This window comes from Alternaria conjuncta (genome assembly GCF_024043145.1).
Source record: "Alternaria conjuncta strain BMP 0040 chromosome Unknown scaffold_4, whole genome shotgun sequence".
Classification (NCBI taxonomy): Eukaryota; Fungi; Ascomycota; class Dothideomycetes; order Pleosporales; family Pleosporaceae; genus Alternaria; species Alternaria conjuncta.
Genome location: NW_026250093.1, coordinates 729,669 through 748,278, shown reverse-complemented (window position 1 = coordinate 748,278; position 18,610 = coordinate 729,669). Strand labels below are relative to the sequence as shown.

Sequence of the window (18,610 nt, the reverse complement as noted above, 5' to 3'; positions counted from 1 at the left end):
CGCCCAGAACGGCATAGTGCAGCACGTCGGTCGCGCCAGCTCTTCGCGACGTGCTTTGGCCGTGCGCCTTCCTCTCCAACCTCGCCGTCATTTATGGGCATTCGTCTTCTATTCCTATCGGCATCTTCAATTGCTCGCGTGTCTTCGCTTGATCGTTTATTGGTGTTGCTTGTGTATGTGTACTGCTAAAAAGGAACATGTCTTCTCCATGCGCCCCTCGAAGTCTGCTGCTCCAAGAGCCCACGCCGGAGCTCTTTTCATCACCACCTCCACCCTCCTCCGCGACTGTTTGCTCTCGCAAACCCAAACGGCCACCGCCTATCACGCCCAAGCGCTTTACACGCTTCTTCACCCCGCGAAACTCCAAAGATGTCTCATCACGCACCACCCTCACGAGGTCGGGTCGCCAACTACAAGACATCACACGATCTGCTCTCAATCGCAGCCGGGAGACGCGGAGCACCCCACGCAAGACAGTCAACTTCGTCGACATCGAGAACCCAATGCGAACCCCCCAGAGCAGCGCGCGGAAGCGGAAGATACCCTACCTGTCGCCCGCTAGCTCACCAGCCCAGTCGTCACCGTCGAAGCGATCGCGTTACGTCACTCCACCCGAAATCGATATACTTCAAGACGAGCTTGACTTGGATGAAGAGGAGCCTCCTGTATACCCTGCGCCCATCCGAAGGTTAACAACATTGGGTCGGCCGTCAAGAACATTGCAGCGGTCGTTCGGTGGGATCCTGGGTGTAGGAAGAGGGTTTCGACGAGACCATGGCGCCTCATGGCAAGACCAGGCAGCCAATTTCTACAGTGGCGCAGACGACCTACATCAGTTGTCGCAGGGCGCGCCGCCCTTCTGCACGGCCAGTTGCAACAGTATGTCATTCACTCATTACCCTACGTCATCACGATACTGACAACCCCTAGCCAACTCTATGCTCGCAATAGGCGATGAAGACGGATACATCCACCTACAAGACTCCGAAGGTGACTTCTCCAAACCCCATGTGTCATGGAAAGCCCACTCCAACGCCATCATGGACGTGCAGTTCTCCTCAGACGACCTACACCTCGCCGCCGGTTCTGGAGATCAGACTGCACAGATTGTCGATGTTCGCACGCAACAGACTCTTGCTGTGCTGGCGAAACATAAGTCATCAGTAAAGCAAGTTCGCTTCCAGCCCGGCGACGACAAGATGGTAGCGACTTCAAGTCGAGACGGTGCGGTACAGATTTGGGATCTCCGGTGCAAGGGCAACCAAGGCTCAATACACTCAGCTTGGGGCTCCGATGCGCCATATGCAAGTGTTGTACGCACGCTGGCCTCAGCGCACGCGGATATTACTCTCCCGACATCCACATCGTCGGCCACCCGATCACTCTCCAACAGCAAAACCGAAAACATTAGCCGACGGAACGACATTTCGGTGACAGCGCTCTCGTTCATGCCCGCAGGCCGCGAACATCTACTCCTGACCGCGTCAGACGCATCGACATGCGTTAAACTCTGGGACATCAGAGGCCGATACTCCCTGCGAGGGCCAGCCATCCCCATCGCAACCACCCGCCATCCCGAATCCCACAACCGCCACCGACACTTTGCTATCAACTCCTTGACTCTTAGCGGCGATGCATCACGACTATACGCCCTCAGCAAAGACAACACTGTCTACGCCTACTCGACAAGCCACCTCATCCTCGGCGTAGCACCAGAGCTATCCACAACTTCCTCCTCAAAACAAAAATACTGCGGTGTGGGCCAAGAAGGCCTAGGACCCATCTACGGTTTCCGGCACCAGAACTTCCATGCCGGCTCCTTCTACGTCAAGGCATCCTTACGCAAAGCATGCGAAGACCGCACCGAGATGCTCGCAGTAGGCAGCACAGACGGCTGCCCCGTGTTGTTCCCCACCGACGAAAACTTCCTCAAACGCGAAACAAGACACGACGACGACGCAGATGACCTACCTGATATTACTGGCATTGCCGCGAAATCCGCACGACCCACGCTTTCCCGCACATCAACAAACAGCCGTTGCCCAGACACCATCCCCATCTACGAACACGGCACAGCTCTCATACGAGGACACGATGCGGAAGTCACGAGCGTATCATGGGCGCGTAACGGCAGCTTGATCAGTGTGAGCGACGACTTCCGCGTCCGACGATGGAAAGAAGGGAGCCAAGCTAGAGACCTCCGTATGGGTGGTGAAAGTGAGGGAAGGAGATGGCAGTGCGGATGGGCCGCTGTAGGAGATGGATACGACGATGACGAGTAGGATCGTCCGCGAGTTTTTGTACGACGTTGTTTATTATACCCCAGCTATTGATTGTGTAGGAATATGAAAGAAGAGAGGATGATGATCGTGGAATTCGACTTGCTTGCCGGTGCCTATCATATGTCTCTTCAACCCATTTGACTATGTATCTTGCTGCTGTGGAACGACAACACAAGGCCTGTGACACAACACTTGGAGCCAGCCACTCTTGTACCTTTCCCGTCTTGCCTATCACACTAGACACCGACCCACCTACCCCTTCCTCAGCCAAGGTCTTCCTTCCACTTTGTCATGCTTCGCATCTCGATCTTCTTCTCCATCATCGACATTCTGCTTCTCGCCAGCCTCACAGAAGCTTCCTGGTAACAGCCTATACCTCCGCTCATCAAATCGGTCCGCCTGTGTACTTTCGAAATTACCAAAAGACCCTGATATCACCCTGCGAGCCCCGCCTAGCATGCTGCCGAGAAAGCTTGTTGGCGTAGAGGGCGGAGGAGTGACGGGTTGTACCTGGGAGTTTGATAGATCTGACCGCGGTGATGTGGACGTATTGTCCGTCGTCTGAACCGCCTCCATCTGGTGTACACGTGCTGGTAACGGCTTGATGGGCCGATCGAAGCTGCCAGGCATACTTGCACCCGTACCTCTAGGCCCTGACATCGTCTTCGACAGAGACTTATACTCCAAGGGTGCAGCAGGGAAATCCGCTTCTTGAGACGGCCGCACCTGAAAGTTCTCCCATTGCGACGCTGTAGGTGTAGATGGAAGTGAGGTATCGTATCTGGTTGGCAGTGAAGGGTATGAAATCGTACTGTCGGAGTACGTACTCTGCGGTAGGTCTCGTGTTGGCGTAGAAGCAGCAGTAGAGGTAGAACTAGAAGAAGACGTCGAGTTCCGCAGGGAATCAAATCGCTGTTCCAACACTTTCCCCTGCCCGTCCGCGACACCACGTTTCCTCTTTTTCCCCCACACCTCTTCGTCTCGCTGTTTCCTCTTGACCTTGTCGTTTACATCGGCGTAGATAGTGCCGTTGAACGATTTCCACACTTCGACGCCTTTGCCGAATACGGTTTCGACTTTTCGATTTGTGTCGTCGGTCATCTTGTTGAGATACTCTTGCGCCTCGTCCTCGTTGTCTTCTTCGTCGGTTTCGGAGCCGTGCGTTGTGTCCATTATGCCGGTGTTGGAGGTGGTCATGAAGGAGGTGGAGCTTCCCCCATTTCGCCCGCGGAAGGTGTCGAAGAGTGACATTTTTCGTCGTTTTTGCGCTGGGGCGGAGGGTGGAGGGTTGGGTACATTGTTCATGGTGTTCGATGGTGTGTTTGTGGCGCAATTCAGGAAATAATGAACGGGGTGGAATGCACTCGTGACCAGCGGGCTGTGCTATTGAGTTGATAGATGCGTTCGTGAGTTCAGAATTGGTCGGTTTAGTGGATGTTCACACGAAGTTGGAGCCTAGATCTGGGTGTTTTGTGAGCTATGATGAATGCTTTCACTTTGGTATCGAGTCGAATTCAGAGACACTGATCAGATGACACCTCCAGGGCTGTATCGCTTGCCATAATGTCTTATGTGTCATGCAATGTTCACAGATCGTGCCTATGCGTCCTGATGTCGCCCTTTTGGCGTGTTCATCTAATGTCTTTGCCCAAATTAAACGCCATTTGATACCTACGACGTTCCGAAGTCGTCTTCGACAGAGACTTGTACTCCAATAGTGTAGCAGAGAAATCGGCTTCTTAAGACGGCCGCACGGGAAAGATCTCCCATTTGTAGAACACGAAGAGAGATCTATGTAACTGTTCTGTATAAGAGGGAGGAAGCTCTGTATATAGAGTAGAGCAAAGTCCTAACAATGATACAATAGATGCTATTTCTAGCTATTTGCTTAAAAGCATCTGTCCACCATCTACAGCTATTTCAGTGCCTGTCACAAAGCGATCCTTCATAATCCAGCCATACGCTTCAGCAATGTCCTCTGGTTGACCAAAAGTACCTAGTAGATTGAGTTGCTTCTTCACGCCTTCCTTTGCCTCTATCGGCATCGGGGCTAACATTCCTTGCAGCATTTCTGTCTCGATTGCGCCAGGTTTAACGATGTTCACCCGAAGCGGCGCAAGATCGACTGCAAGCCCACGCGATAATCCTTCTGCAGATGCTCCCCAGACTGCCGGAATTAGCCATCCAGGCAGAGGTTTTGTAGTTCCGATTCCTCCCGTGAGCGTGAAGGATGAATTTGATGTAAGATGCATGTACGCTCCGGTGCTGATGAGTTTAGCGATAAACAAGGGCGCGATAAGTCGGATTTTGGAACCAAGCATGGCTTGCTCAAGGGTGATGTCTGAGAGCTTGGGTATCGAATGGTGGTCTCCTGCCGTGAATGCGATATGATCCAACTTTTTGCTGCCGTTCGATGTAACTGTCTCAAACATCGTTCCTAGATTTGAATCGAGGTTTTCGGAATCTTTTAAGTCGATCGCGTAGCCAATGACATTTTCTGAAGGAAGAGATGGATACAGGGATCGAAGAAGATGGACCTTGTCTTCGATCTTTGCTTGCTGGGATCCAGAGATGATAACAGTAGCTCCGTTTGACAGTGCCATGCTGGCAATTGCAAACCCAATGCCAGAAGATCCGCCGAATACGAGGACGTGTGTGCCAGAGAGACGATTCATATGGGGCACAGCTCTCTGCGATAAAGGAGCATGATCTTGGACAGACATTTTGGCAGTGTTGATGTCAAATCATGAAATGAATTCCGCCACAATTGCTGCTTCGGTGCTCCTTATAATCTCGTAGCTTGTTGGTGTCGGCGTTACTGTGCCAGACGGTCATGTGCCTCGAACGGCTACCGGTACATGGCCGATCCGCCCCGCCAACCACTGACACTACAAACAGCAGGTTACTTGGCGGTTGCAGCGTAGTTTCTGTTCAAGAAAGGCCGAGCTGGACGAGCTAGTACTCGGGACGGCAAAATGACATTCCCGACGGGCTGACAGGCTTGTGCCCTGCGTAACTTCAAGACGCGTCCCATCAGGTGTCGCAATATTTCGAGAGACTCTTGGCATTCTGTCACGTGCATGCTATCCCTATTAAAGTAGGAGCTTTACTTAACATGGCAACTTTTGTCATAATAGAAATGCCAAGAGTCTCTCGAAATATTGCGACACCTGATGGTCCTAATAACGTGTTGAATAAGCGAACGGCGACCAAGCCGTCAGGAAGCGGTCCTGACGCGCGCGCCAGAATGATGGCACCCTTGCCTGGATAATTCCTTCGATCGATCCGATGTATGCGAGTGGCACAGTCGATCGCAGCTTACTCGCCATCACTCATCCTGCAGCGCAAGCACCATCCTCTTACCCCAAGTAGGCTCGGCATGCACTGATCGCCACTAAAAAAGCCTTCGGGACGGAGCCGTCACACGTCAATCCTTGTAGTGGCTGTCAGAACATCCAACGAGGATGCTTTCAATCGCGAACGGCAACTTGCCCTTACAGATCTTCTGCAAGCCATCATTGCGACAATGCATAAGGCTATAGCATCGCCGACTTGCACCCGCTTAAGATGTCTGCAGATCATGGGACTGTGTCATACCTAGTGAAGTACGGTCTTACAGTATAAAAGATGGATGGCGATATATGCTTTCGCAATGTTAGAGGTACCTCGTTAAGCACCACATCCCGACGAGATGCGCGTATCCGCAACGACAGTCAGTCTGCTGGCCTCTTTGGCCTCAGCCGACCTTGACAGCCCCAGCTTACTACAGCAATTCTATGCTCCTAGGCGGTTACTTGGTAACTCCTTTGGAAACCCTGGCGTTAACGCGACGTACGACTATGTCGTCGTTGGAGCTGGCTTGGCCGGCGCTCTCACAGCATCCCGAATCGCAGACGCGTTGCCAAACATGACCGTCGCAGTCATCGAAGCAGGCTCTTTTTACGAGATATCGAATGGTAACTACAGTCAGATGTCAGTTGAATTCGAAATGGTATAGCGAGCGCACATGCTGATCGTGGAGACAGTCCGTACTATTCGACAAAGTATGTTGGTCCAAATCCTGAAGATTACCAGCCCTTGATCGATTGGGGTATCTTCACCGAGCCTATCCCTGGTGCCAACGGAAGACGCTTTCACTATGCGCAGGGGAAGACACTTGGGGTATGTGCCAATCTTGAACAAGTGAAGCTGTTCAAGAAACTGACTTTGGGCAAATGTGTAGGGTAGTTCGGCACGAAACCAAGAGATTTATCACAGGTAAATATCTCCCATACGTACTTGTACTGCACGGTCTGACTGAGCTCCACAGAGCGACTAAAGGCTGGTATGAGTCGTTCGAAAACCTCACTGGAGATCCCGCCTACCTGTGGGAAAACATATTTCCCTTCATGAAGAAAAGCTTCTCGTTCACACCTCCAGATGCTCGTTTCCGCGCGAAGAACGCAAGCAACGTCAACTACACGCTTTCTGCTTTCGACGTCCCGGGAGGCCCTGTTCATTTAAGTTTGCCCAAGTACGCGCAGCCCATATCTTCGTACGGTGCAGAAGGATACGCAGCCGCTGGAATGAATGCGGCGAATGGCTTCCTAGATGGGAATCTCTTAGGGTATGGCTACTGGCCGTTTACCCTGAGGCCCGAGGACAGTACGAGAAGTAGTACCGAGTCTGCTTTCCTTTCTCCGACAGCTGCAAAGACATCCTTGAAGATCTACCAGTCCTGCATGGTGCGTAAGCTCCTCTTCGATGAGTCCAAGCGCGCCATAGGCGTGAACGTCACCGTCGCTGGGATGAAGCCGTTCATCGTCCATGCCCGGAAAGAGGTCATCGTCTCGAGTGGTTTTATCCATACTCCCCAACTACTCATGGTTTCTGGAATCGGGCCGCGCGAGGTGCTCGAGCGATACAACATAAACGTTCTGTCAGAACTCAGCGGCGTGGGCCAGAATCTCCGAGACACACCCGCTATTGGTGGCGTCGTCCATCGCACGAACGTTCCTGGGAGAAGTGCCTGGGAGCGCCAGTCATCATCTTTCGAAGCTGTTGTTGAGCAATACTTGACGAACGGATCTGGCCCGCTCAGTAGTCCCGCGAGCGATTTCGCCGCCTGGGAAAGGTTCCCCGAGCGCTTTACGACGAATATGAGCCAATCAACTCTCGACTTTTTGCGGAATCTACCAAGCGATTGGCCGAACGTGGAATACGTTTTGCAAGCTTCAGAACGCATTCTGTCATCTGCCCAGACTGCTAGCGACACGGGTGTCATAGGCACAATCTTAACTTCCACCACGAGCCAGGGAAATGTTACTATCCAGTCCGCTGACAATGCCGTTGCACCCGTCGTATACGTAGGCTGGCTTGATTCGCTCGAAGACCAAGAACTTGCTGTAGCGGCATACAGACGCGCGCGCACGATTGCAGCCAGCATATCCGCGTTTGGAGAAGAGATAGCGCCGGGGGCGAACATCACGACCGATGCGCAGATCTTACAGTATATCAGGACGAAGGGCATGGGCGCTATTCATCACGGCGCGGCGACGTGTGCAATGGGGAAAGATGCGTCGAGCGGGGCGGTCGTAGACTCGAAAGCTAGGGTGTTTGGCGTGAGTGGCCTGAGGGTTGTGGATGCGAGTTCTTTGCCGTTCTCGGCACCAGGACACACGCAAGGTGTCACTTATGCGCATGCGGAGAAGCTCGCGCAGGATATCATTGATGCAGTCAATGATATCTAGACTAACATAACGTGAGAAACAACACCAACACACTCGCAGCATGCGATCACACACGAGTCTGCGATAACATCAGCGTCATGAAATCTTGCGTTGTAGAGTATCTTACAATGAATATGACGGTCCAGAATAGCGTCAAATAGAAAAAGTACCACTCCAGACAGTGACGAAGGTGGCCACACCATGACATGGGTTCGCGCTTGCCCGACAGTTTGTCGAGCAGGGGCATTGTGAAGAAGGCGTGTAGCGGGGCAACAATAAACATGAAAGCCTGCAGGTGGAGTTCGTACGGCTCTGCTCCAGCCGTGAAGAAACGTAGGAGCGGCGGAACGCGGAGGGTCTCAGCTTCAAAGCGTGACAGTACAACTGCCAGGTGGTACATCGTAAGTTGGAACCTGGCCACGGCCACTTCAAAACACGACATTTGAGATGACGGCTGGTGGTATCAAGAAAGTAAGAACGAGAATAGTGCAGAGCGATGGTCAGGAATCGCGGACTAAAGTTTGCATGTTGAAATACCGTCTCGCAGCGTTAGCGACACGCCATTTAGTGGTTACCATCCACTGGGTCTCGGAACCTAGGTAGCGAGCTGCGAGCCACTCATATTATCGGCCATACCGATGATGGCCATAGTAAAGAATGTTGCACGAGTTGTGTCGCGAAAAGAACGCTTGCCTAATTTAGCACGGAGGGGATTACTGGTGAGGTTTTATGCACAACGTGGAAGATATATAGCTCATATGCCTCCATATCGCGTTCACATTGGACCGGTGAGGATCTAGGTGTATGTGACGATAATAGATACTTTTGATGTTGAGACTTACATACTCTTCAAGTAGTAGTCCGAGGTAATGCCGGCGGGTTCCTTGCGCCCTGAACAGTCTGAACTCTTCACATCGTAATCCTTCGTAACCGTGATAGCGCCAATGTCGCCCTCTTGTGCCAAGTGCCCTGTCTGTGATGTCGCTCCGCCCTTCCGACACAGCTCTTCTTCCGACTCAGTAGCTGTGACGCCTTGTTCCAACCGTGTGATGCTCCCTCTGCGAGCCTTCTTCCCCCATCTCGATCCCCGCGGTCCTTTTGCTTCAGAACCGATAGTCACGATCTGGCCAAGCGATGAGAGCTTGTAGCCTTTTTGGGTTGAGCTGCCTCCGCCAGGCCCCGATCCAGATGAACTTCCACCCCCGAATTTTGTCCACAGTGCCTTGAGGCTCGGCAGGTTGACCGCGATGATCGCAAATTGTATTTCGAGTGCCGCGACAATGACCATCTTTCCCAGCACCCATGATGTGTCCGGTGAGTCGTTGAGCTCGAGGAGGGGCATAAGTCGGAAACATGCGATGATGACGGAACTGCTGCCAAAGACCATGACGCCCAATACTGCAGCTTTGCGTCGAAGCGACATTTGGAGATTCATGACGGTATATATAGGGAGGATGAGGATGTAAAAGTCTTCCAAGATGTTCTGCAACATGATCAGTAGTTCCTTCTTTAAAAAGGCAGCCCTGGGCTTACGAGGATGGAAGGCCCTATGAGGAGGACGAGTTTGCTGATGCAGACAGCATCTGGATGCGTGCCTGGGTGGAGGATCTCGTCAAAGGGAACGCATTGGAAGCATGCCAATAGACTGCGGTGAGGGTCAGAACGGACTGCGCAGCGGTATTCAGAACAGCTTTTCGTGCTGATGGTGGAGGTATTACACACATGTTGATAATTAGGATGGCACCGTTCAAAGCGCCGCCAATGTATACCGCTAGTCGAAAAGTAGGGCTTGGCGAGAGACGGAGGTAGAAAAGGAGGAAAGCTGATTTGATCACCCAGTGAACTGAGTAGTAAACCACTTCTTCAATGAACAGCCACTTGATACTAGTCAGAACGGTCCGGAGGGAGTGTCAAGCTTGGGTCATACTTTGAGGATCTCCAGCTGCTGAACACCGCTGAGGGTATCCATGTGTCTGCGCCAATGGTAAGTGAAAGATTGTTAGGAAGTGATCGAAGCGGTCGTACAGTCCGCATCCCCAATATATGAACATGTGCAGGACGACTTGTTGTCCAACACTGAAGAGCTACAAGCTTGTTAGTCATACGAATATGGATGTATCGAGATCTGGGACACCTACGAGAATCAAGACCGCGAAATTGTCATCCCATCCTCTAGTGCGCAGCACAAAGTGCCGGCAATAAAAACGAAGGAATATGGAAACCGTTCCAAAGAAGAAAGAAACGTATGCCACAGCATAAGCCAGTGGCTGGAGAGTCGTCAGTCCCATGGCCACGACAGTATTCTCTCGAATACGTCAACTCTCAACCTGAGCGGAAGCTCGACGATTCAAGAAGTACCTGTAGGAGATGAACGCTCACAAAAAGAAGTCCTCGTTACGCCCCGTTTACGAACGGTTTCAAGGCCTGGCACCAACACCCTGCCCTTCCCACCCCCACGGGCTCGAGATGAATATCCCCGATGCATCAAACCGAATGCGATGCATGCATTGCTACGATCGGTAAGTGATGTCCATATTTGAGCTTTGTTTTTAAAGCATTCCTGTCGGATCCTCCGCATCCTCCAGGATAAGTTGTGCTCCCAGGCCGCTATGCATGACTAGAATTGTGCCTCATAGCGTCAAGCCGGCGCCTAGGGAGCGGGCAGGTTGGCCGCGTGGGTTCGCGGCTCGACCCTCAACCTAACCTAGCGCGAGGGCTGCCCCGAGCCGGCAACAAGCACAAGTTAGGGATGCGTTTAGAGCAAGTGAACATAAAGAGCTGCTTGAAATCTCTACGAAGATACCAGCATGCTTCCGCAAAGCCATGCGCACAAGATACGAAAGGCAGAGCACGACAGGATCTCCAACCCGGAGACTCTCCCTGGGCAGCTGAAGGAGGCCCGATTGTTGGGAGAGATGTGCGTATATGGGTGGCCTGGCATGAATCGCGAAAGGCGAAGGATCCTTCGTGCTGCGCATTTGCCGCAACAAGACGTGGTTCCCGTTGGTCGAGTCGCCCGGCGTCAACGCGTGGTCCCCAGGGGAGCGGGTGAAGACAACAGCCGTGGCTGCAGGCGAGCCGCTTCCGCGCCCCGCTAGCAGAGCCGTGCTGCCAGGTGGCACGTCCACGACAACAGCCGTTAGCTTCACTGCAACATGAGCCCAAGTGGGACACCCGACACTCCTGAATAGTACTCCGGAGTATGTAGACGTATACAAGCACCCACTGAAAGACCATATTGGCCGCTCCAGTCCAGGTGCTGTTCAGCTGCGTTATCGTTGCGAGAATCGAGCCCCAGGGTCAACACGCAGACGATGCAGTCACTGGCAAAGAGACGAAAATTTCGAGACGTGGGCTGTACAGGGCATGCTGCAGCTAGCAAGGCTCGCCTGGAGTATCTTGGGCCTATCAGAGGTCGCTCAATGGCGTTGAACCGTTCGGAGTTTAGGTAAATCAAACCCCCTCGAAGGATGCGCGCTACTCCTGCATCTTCATCATGGGGATTTTCGGACCGTGGAGAAGATACCTGCCGTCTTCAAAAATCGCGGAGGTTTACTGGAAACGATCAAGTGGACGAATAGCGCGTGTTGGCTGGGACGCCTATATTCGAAGCCATGCGCCTTGGATTCTGTCTCCGAGCCGAAGCCCTGCCCGTTTCCTCGACATCTTGAATCCCACTGGAGAGCTCTGCTAAACTATCGGAGCTTCCACGATGACGATGGAACTCTTTCGAGATGCCGCTCAGCGCAGCGTGTCGCAAGGTGTCGCAGCTGCTGTTCTGTGTGGCATCGTTTTCCACTTCTCAATTCGACCATTCGAGTTTGAGCTGGTCATGTTCCACTTCATGGCAGCTTTCATTTTGAGCTTCTTCGGGATGTTCTACGTCTTTGGGTTGGGCAAAGCTTTACTCTTTGCGACCAGTTTCAGTACCGGACTGCTCGCCAGCATTGCCATGTACCGAGTCTTCTTCCACCGGTGTCGAAAATTCCCAGGGCCGTTCGCAGCAAAAGTCTCCAAGTTCCACGCTGCAAGTCTCGCGGCGAAGGATGTCAAATACTTCAGAGAGCTGGAAAAGATGCACGACCAGTACGGTGACTTCGTGCGCACAGGTGAGCGAACACCCAACTGAGGCTTTGCACGAGCAGATGTTAATAGTCTTCAAAGGTCCCCGAGAGATCAGTGTTCTACGCAAGTCAGCTGTTCCGATTCTTTATGGGCCCAACTCGGAATGTTTGAAGTCAACATGGTACGGCCAAACCGGGAACGACCCAAAGAAATGTTCCATCCACATGACGCGTGACTTCAACGGCCACCGCCTTCGTCGCCGTGCATGGGATCGCGGGTTTTCCATCAAAGGTGTGTATAGGCTCACGAGCTACACGAGTACCTCTAACTTTACAAAGCGCTCAACACCTACGAACCACGCATCAAGGCAAAGGCGGACTTGTTCAAGTCCCAACTGGCAACCAAAGGAGCAACGTCAATGGATGTGTCCACCTGGTCAATGTTCTTCAGCTTCGACGTCATGGGTGAGGTCGGCTTCGGCAAAGACTTTAACAATCTTACGAGCGGTGTCGAGCACCCTGCTATCAAGGGAGTGCATGCCCACATGACCATGCTGGGAATTATGAGCACGGTTCCGTGGCTCTTGAACGTTCTGGGCTCTATTCCTGGAGCGGCGGCGGGCTATTCGGACTTCTTCTCCTTCTGCGCAGGCCAGATTCGCGAAAAGCACAAGGTATGTGTTGTGATCGTACTACCGGTGACAGATAATTAACGAAATATAGACCTGGGACGGCGAGAAGTATCCGCAAGACGTCGTATCCTGGTTACTCAAGGCTGTCAAAGAGAACGACGTCTCCGCCTCGCCAAGCCCAGAAGCCTTGGAGGACGATTCGAGAGTGATGATCATTGCCGGAAGGTAGGCAATTCTGATGTAGCAACCCAAAGACACTACTGACGGGATGTAGTGAAACTACAGCCACCACGCTCGCAGGAGCCCTTTACTACCTCGCCAAATGCCCCGACAAGCAGAAAAGGCTCCAGCAATTCCTCGACCAAGCAATGCCGGGCGGATACAGCCAGTGGTCGTACGAAAAGGTCAAGTCGATCTCTTATCTGGATGATTTCCTCAGCGAGACACTGCGACTTCGTCCCGCCCTCTTGACCGGTGGAGCGCGCGAAACACCAGCAAAGGGCATCCAAATCGACGACACGTACATTCCCGGCAACACGAACGTCGTGATTCCAGTCTCGCTCATCCAAAGAGACCCTCGATGGTGGCAGCAGGCTGAAGACTTCGTCCCAGAGCGCTTTGGTGAAAAGAGGCTAGAGATGGAGACTGATCAGGCTCCATACCTGCCTTTCTCTCTGGGTAAGTCCTTCATACGGTCGTCGTTCTAGACTCGCAGTCAGCAGCTAACATTCCCGTAGGCGCATACAGCTGCCCCGGCAAGAACCTGGCCCAAATGAGCTTACGTATCTCGCTTTCGATGATCGCGCAGAATTTCGACGTCTCCTTCGCGCCTGGAGAGAATGGAGAGGCATTTGAGAAGGAGATAATGGACACATTCACCGTAACGCTTCCGGCTCTTCAGCTACGATTCACCCCGCGCAATAGTGCTTGAGTATCGGGTGAAGGGTGCTGTTGAGCATGCATCTTGAACGTGCCTCAAGTTGGGCCTGTGATGGATGAAAGTTTGCGCATATCCGTATTCCAACGATGGGAGTTGGCAGCAAGAGGCTGAGGGTGTGTGGTAGTACCGAATTTAATGGGAGGGATTGTGAATCCTCCAGCTGTCCTACGCAGCTATCCAAACTGGTTTCCTAATCGCTAGTGGGGGTGTTCCATGATGATGGTGCGCACAGACGTCGTACTAGTAGGTCTTTCGCGCAACCCGTTTTCCAAGCGGCCCCGGGGCTTGGTGTTGTCTAGATCTCAAAAGTATTCTGGTAACGCGACGCGCGAAGCATTGGGGAGAGGGCAGAACAACAGCCCGCTCCTCAGCACAAGATGAAATTCGGGGAAAAGGCTCTACAGGCATACAACGTTGTTGGCCCGGTTTTGATGTTCCGTGCGTGCACTTCTTCGGAAAGATCTCGTCATGGTCGACCACGACATTTTGTATCGGAGCAGAATGTTCGCCAAAGCCTATGCTCAAGGAAGCATCGCATCGCTCTGCCAAGTCAGCGTTCATGAGATCACAAGGTACAGATGCGTACATCGTCATCAAGCCTCCAATACTTAAAACAAAAACTCGGCTAAAGTTCCAGCTCAAACGTCCATTAGCGCTCAGGCCTAGAGACCAAAAGACGGCACGGATTCTATATTACGTGTCTAAGTAAGCCTTAGCTTTAGTATCTTAACTATAGAAATTTAAAAAAATCTTAACTTAATAACTAAAGTATACTATTATAGTTATATACTACTAATACTTAAAAAAGATAAGATTATAAAATTTTTATACTTATATATTAATTCTTTTATACTTATCTTTATCTAAGTACTTAAATATACTTTAATATAACTTTTATACTTATATAATACTATTAAGACTTAGCTCTAATAAATATAAGCTAATTAAGCTTATTAACTTTTTTAATAAAAAGTATTTTAGCTATATTACTAAGTATAAAAATACTATTAACTAAAAACGTACGTTTTTACTTTAAGTAATTACTTATTATAAAGTTACTACTATCTTTATCTTTAATAATACTTTTAATAATATTATTAAGCTTTTTATATATATAAAGCTAAAAACTTTTAAATAACTTTATAAGAGAGTTTTTACTAATAATACTACTACTACTAATAAAATAATTATTAATATACTTATAAATAAATTTTAGAAAAAAGTATAAAAGTAAGTAAAATATATTTTAGTTAAAGTTTAAAGTAAGTAAGAGTAATAAGTAAATTAAGTAGACTAGTAATTAATAAGCTTATAGGCATGCTTTAACGTTTTCTGCAGCGTAATATTAGGCACAGATTCTATAGCGCACGCAGGCGGTACTTAAATTCGGCTCCAAACGGCTGTCTCTAGGGATAGGGGCTTGATACGCACTTACACCCAAGTAATTATAGGGAAGCTTGCCAATTTGGCCTCGGCTCTTTGGGACATCTGAAGCCTCCAAATAAAGTATAATTTGTGGCTTCGAGCTTCGACCACCTGAAAAGCATCTCACGCTCGCTGAGTGTCCGTATAATAGAAGCCAATGTTTCGTAGGCAGACGCAGCCGAGCGAGCAGCCTGGGTTAAAAAGCTTGTCGGGTGATCTTCCGTTCAAAGTAGCTAGGTACCCTTACTCTAGACCTAATTGAGCTCAGCCTTTTATCGTGCCATGCTCTCCAGACCAGGTCTGGGGGTGTTGTAGTTTGCGACTGCTCCAACTTAACGTGGTTTCCAAGATCGCGGAAAAGTCATAGTTTGTGGTTCAGTCCTACATTCGGACCTCACTAGCATTGCCCAGGACTTGGAAGGAGCGAAAGCGCGTATATAGTAAAGATGATCGCCAGGTTTAATATGGTATCATCAGGACACTGCGTCTTCTTGATCTTCCAGCCCCCGTCATCATGCGCACTTCATTTTCACTCGTTACTTTGTTAATTTCTCTGGTCTCTGCTGTACCAGTTGCAGACCACGAGAAGAGACAGAATGCTGAATTCGATTATGTTATTATCGGTGTAAGTTGTGGCTATTCCAGCTTGCGCCAGCCTGTAAAGAATTGGTTGCGCTAACACGTAGTAAAGGGTGGTACCGCGGGCCTTACACTTGCGAATCGGTTGTCTGAAGACAGCACCATGAAGGTCGCTGTCATTGAGGCCGGTGCTCTCTATCAGATCGCGAATCCGCTTTTGTCGTCGACTCCAGCTGGAGATGTTCTGTGGTCGGGCTCCAGCCCGTTAGATCAGAACCTTCTCGTGGACTGGAACTTCATTACCGCCCCTCAAGCCGGCGCGAATGGTAGACGAATCAAGTACGCGCGAGGAAAGTGCCTGGGTGGAAGCTCGGCTCGAAACTTCATGATCTACCAGCGGGGCGATCGCGGCTCGTACCAACGCTGGGCAGACGAAGTCGGAGACGACTCGTACACTTTCGACAACCTGATGCCGTATTTCAAGAAGTCCGTCAAGTTTACACCACCCAACACCAAGCTTCGTGCAAGCAATGGCTCGGCCGAATACGTCGCGAGTGCCTTCGATGCCAGCGGCGGGCCTCTGGATGTCTCCTACGCGAACTACGCTGGACCTTTCTCAAGCTACATGGAAGGAGGTATGAACGGCATTGGAATCCAGACTAGGCCTGACTTCAACTCTGGAGAACTCATGGGAGCTCAGTACTGTAGCTCGACGATCACGCCCGGCACCCAGAAGCGCGCGTCGAGCCAAACAACCTTTCTCGAGGCTGCGAAGAGTCGTCCTAACCTCAAAGTGTACACACTGACTCGCGCCGAGAAGATCATCTTCAATAGCGAGAAGCGTGCCACTGGTGTCCAGTTACCCCTTGGAATCGTCCTTACCGCAAAGCGTGAAGTGATCCTTTCGGCCGGTGCTTTCCAGTCTCCTCAGCTGCTTATGGTCTCTGGAGTTGGGCCTGCTGCACAGCTCAAGAAGTTCAACATTCCCGTCCTTGCTGACCGCCGCGGTGTTGGTCAGAATATGCAAGATCACATTTTCTTCGGTCCAACCTACCGCTACAAAGTCCAGACGCTCACGAAACTCGCCAATGACCTTCTTTATGTCGGCGCTCAATTTGCATTCGATTATGGCCTGCTCAAGAAGGGTCCCCTCACCAATCCCGTCTGCGACTTCCTAGCCTGGGAAAAGGCTCCTCGCAGCCTTATCTCTTCAGAAGCTGCCGCAGCGCTGGACCAGTTCCCTGCATCCTGGCCCGAGATCGAATACCTCTCTGCACCCGGCTATATTGGTGACTTCTCCAATCTCTTCGCAAGCCAGCCCAAGGACGGCTACCAATACGCGTCCATTCTCGGCGCTCTTGTTGCGCCCCTCTCCCGTGGTTCAGTGACCATCACAAGCTCTAGCACAGCTCAGCTCCCTTCGATCGACCCGGGCTGGTTGACTGACCCCACTGATCAAGCCCTCGCAGTTGCAGCCTACAAGCGCATGCGTCAAGCCTTTGCTACAGACGCCATGAAGGCTGGTCTTGCGGATACGAAAGAATACTTCCCTGGACCCAAGATTGAGACCGATGAGCAAATCCTCAACACCGTTCGCGATACTGTAAGTCTGCCAAGTCTACCGAACCTGCATGTACTAACGATAGCAGTTGATGACTGTGTGGCACGCTTCTTGCACGTGCAAGATGGGAAAGACTGACGATCCAGATGCAGTCGTGGATAGCAAGGCGAAGGTTATTGGTGTGACCGGTTTGAGGGTTGTCGATGCTAGTTCATTCGCACTATTGCCTCCCGGACATCCACAGGTATGTCATCTTGTTCCGTCTCATCTGTGCATCACTGACTTTCCACCAGAGTACGATATACGCGTTGGCAGAGAAGATTGCCGACGACATCAAGCGCAGCCGGTAGGTCGCGCGCGCAGAAGCCGTACTAGACAACTCCATCGCGTTAATTGAGAGATTCAAACCCAAGTGCAACATATCGTCCGCTATCATTACTTCTCACTGTGAAGTCACCTTTTCTGCAAGTTCGGGCAGCGTTGCAGCAACAACGTCCATCTTGCCAAACACATCGTCTAATGCCTCCTTCTCCAACACCGAGCAATACGCTGTCTTGAACCCTGCCCTACCCGCTGCGCTTACATCCCAAGCGTGTGCAGCCGCAAACCAAAGATCACTAGCTTTGCTGTCAACACCAATCTTTTCTATCAGCTTCTCGTACGCCTTGAGATCCGGTTTTCCCACACCAACGTCGTCACACGTCACAATATGGTTGTTGTCGATGTCAATGTTGCCTCTTTCGAAGTAGCCCATAATTCTTGGACGGTCGCCACTAGTGAACGCCCAGACTGTCCAGCCAGCCTTCTTCATTATGTCCACACTTTCCTTTGCACCCAGTCAGACTTCGCACTTCCTATACTCTTGCATGAAATATTTCACATCTTCCTCGGTCGCGACGCTGCGCGGCTCTGCTACGCCAGCAAAATGCAGGAAGCGGAAGAAGATGGATTCGAAGACCTTCGCGAAAGGTACGTAAGAGCCCGAAATCGAGAGGTAGGTGTACTCACGCTCCGCGCTCTCTAACCAAGCGAAACCAAGGAGACGTGCGGAGATGTTGTTGGCCTGAAGTTTGGGGCCCAGGCGTTGGTCGATGACGGCATAGAAATGCTCGTGCGACACAAGCGTGCCAACTATATCGAAAACGATGTGCTTCGCTCCGGACATGGTACCAGACTTGGCTGATGCGGATGCTTTGATCGTGGTGCTTCGCTGAGATGTCAAGTCTTCGTCGTGATGAGGCTCTACATACATGCGAGGTACGTCAAGCACGCCCCGCGCGCCATCAGGGTGTGTTTTGCTCACTGATTACGTCATCACGTAACGTGACATTCGCCATGCTTGCGATCGCACACATGGCGTTTTGCGTAATACGACTAAGACGATGGCGATATCTCATCATTTCCCCATGATGACCACAT

At 51.3% G+C, this 18,610-nt stretch overlaps 7 protein-coding genes across 7 annotated transcripts; 4 read left to right on the top strand and 3 right to left on the bottom strand.

The window, feature by feature from the left end:
• Positions 1-197: 197 nt before the first annotated feature.
• Positions 198-2,282, top strand: J4E85_003077 (uncharacterized protein; the record flags this gene model as incomplete). The annotated part of the gene is made up of 2 exons (XM_051467350.1): positions 198-879; positions 931-2,282. The coding sequence occupies 2 exons, from the start codon at positions 198-200 to the stop codon at positions 2,280-2,282; spliced, it is 2,034 nt and encodes a 677-aa protein (XP_051328509.1).
• A 252-nt stretch (positions 2,283-2,534) lies between these two features.
• J4E85_003076 (uncharacterized protein) lies at positions 2,535-3,479 on the bottom strand (the record flags this gene model as incomplete). Its single annotated transcript, XM_051467349.1, has 2 exons — positions 2,535-3,031; positions 3,110-3,479. The coding sequence occupies 2 exons, from the start codon at positions 3,477-3,479 to the stop codon at positions 2,535-2,537; spliced, it is 867 nt and encodes a 288-aa protein (XP_051328508.1).
• A 2,494-nt stretch (positions 3,480-5,973) lies between these two features.
• On the top strand, positions 5,974-8,011 carry J4E85_003075 (uncharacterized protein; the record flags this gene model as incomplete). Its single annotated transcript, XM_051467348.1, has 4 exons — positions 5,974-6,254; positions 6,308-6,443; positions 6,505-6,539; positions 6,592-8,011. 4 exons carry the CDS (start codon positions 5,974-5,976, stop codon positions 8,009-8,011), a joined length of 1,872 nt encoding a protein of 623 aa, XP_051328507.1.
• Positions 8,012-8,828: 817 nt separating this feature from the next.
• On the bottom strand, positions 8,829-9,482 carry J4E85_003074 (uncharacterized protein; the record flags this gene model as incomplete). Its single annotated transcript, XM_051467347.1, has 1 exon — positions 8,829-9,482. The coding sequence occupies one exon, from the start codon at positions 9,480-9,482 to the stop codon at positions 8,829-8,831; it is 654 nt and encodes a 217-aa protein (XP_051328506.1).
• Positions 9,483-11,708: 2,226 nt separating this feature from the next.
• On the top strand, positions 11,709-13,617 carry J4E85_003073 (uncharacterized protein; the record flags this gene model as incomplete). The annotated part of the gene is made up of 6 exons (XM_051467346.1): positions 11,709-12,099; positions 12,155-12,346; positions 12,394-12,728; positions 12,778-12,911; positions 12,961-13,364; positions 13,424-13,617. 6 exons carry the CDS (start codon positions 11,709-11,711, stop codon positions 13,615-13,617), a joined length of 1,650 nt encoding a protein of 549 aa, XP_051328505.1.
• Positions 13,618-15,565: 1,948 nt separating this feature from the next.
• J4E85_003072 (uncharacterized protein) lies at positions 15,566-17,541 on the top strand (the record flags this gene model as incomplete). The annotated part of the gene is made up of 4 exons (XM_051467345.1): positions 15,566-15,676; positions 15,743-17,233; positions 17,280-17,435; positions 17,485-17,541. 4 exons carry the CDS (start codon positions 15,566-15,568, stop codon positions 17,539-17,541), a joined length of 1,815 nt encoding a protein of 604 aa, XP_051328504.1.
• A 92-nt stretch (positions 17,542-17,633) lies between these two features.
• J4E85_003071 (uncharacterized protein) lies at positions 17,634-18,356 on the bottom strand (the record flags this gene model as incomplete). Its single annotated transcript, XM_051467344.1, has 2 exons — positions 17,634-18,012; positions 18,043-18,356. The coding sequence occupies 2 exons, from the start codon at positions 18,354-18,356 to the stop codon at positions 17,634-17,636; spliced, it is 693 nt and encodes a 230-aa protein (XP_051328503.1).
• Between the last annotated feature and the right edge of the window lie 254 nt (positions 18,357-18,610).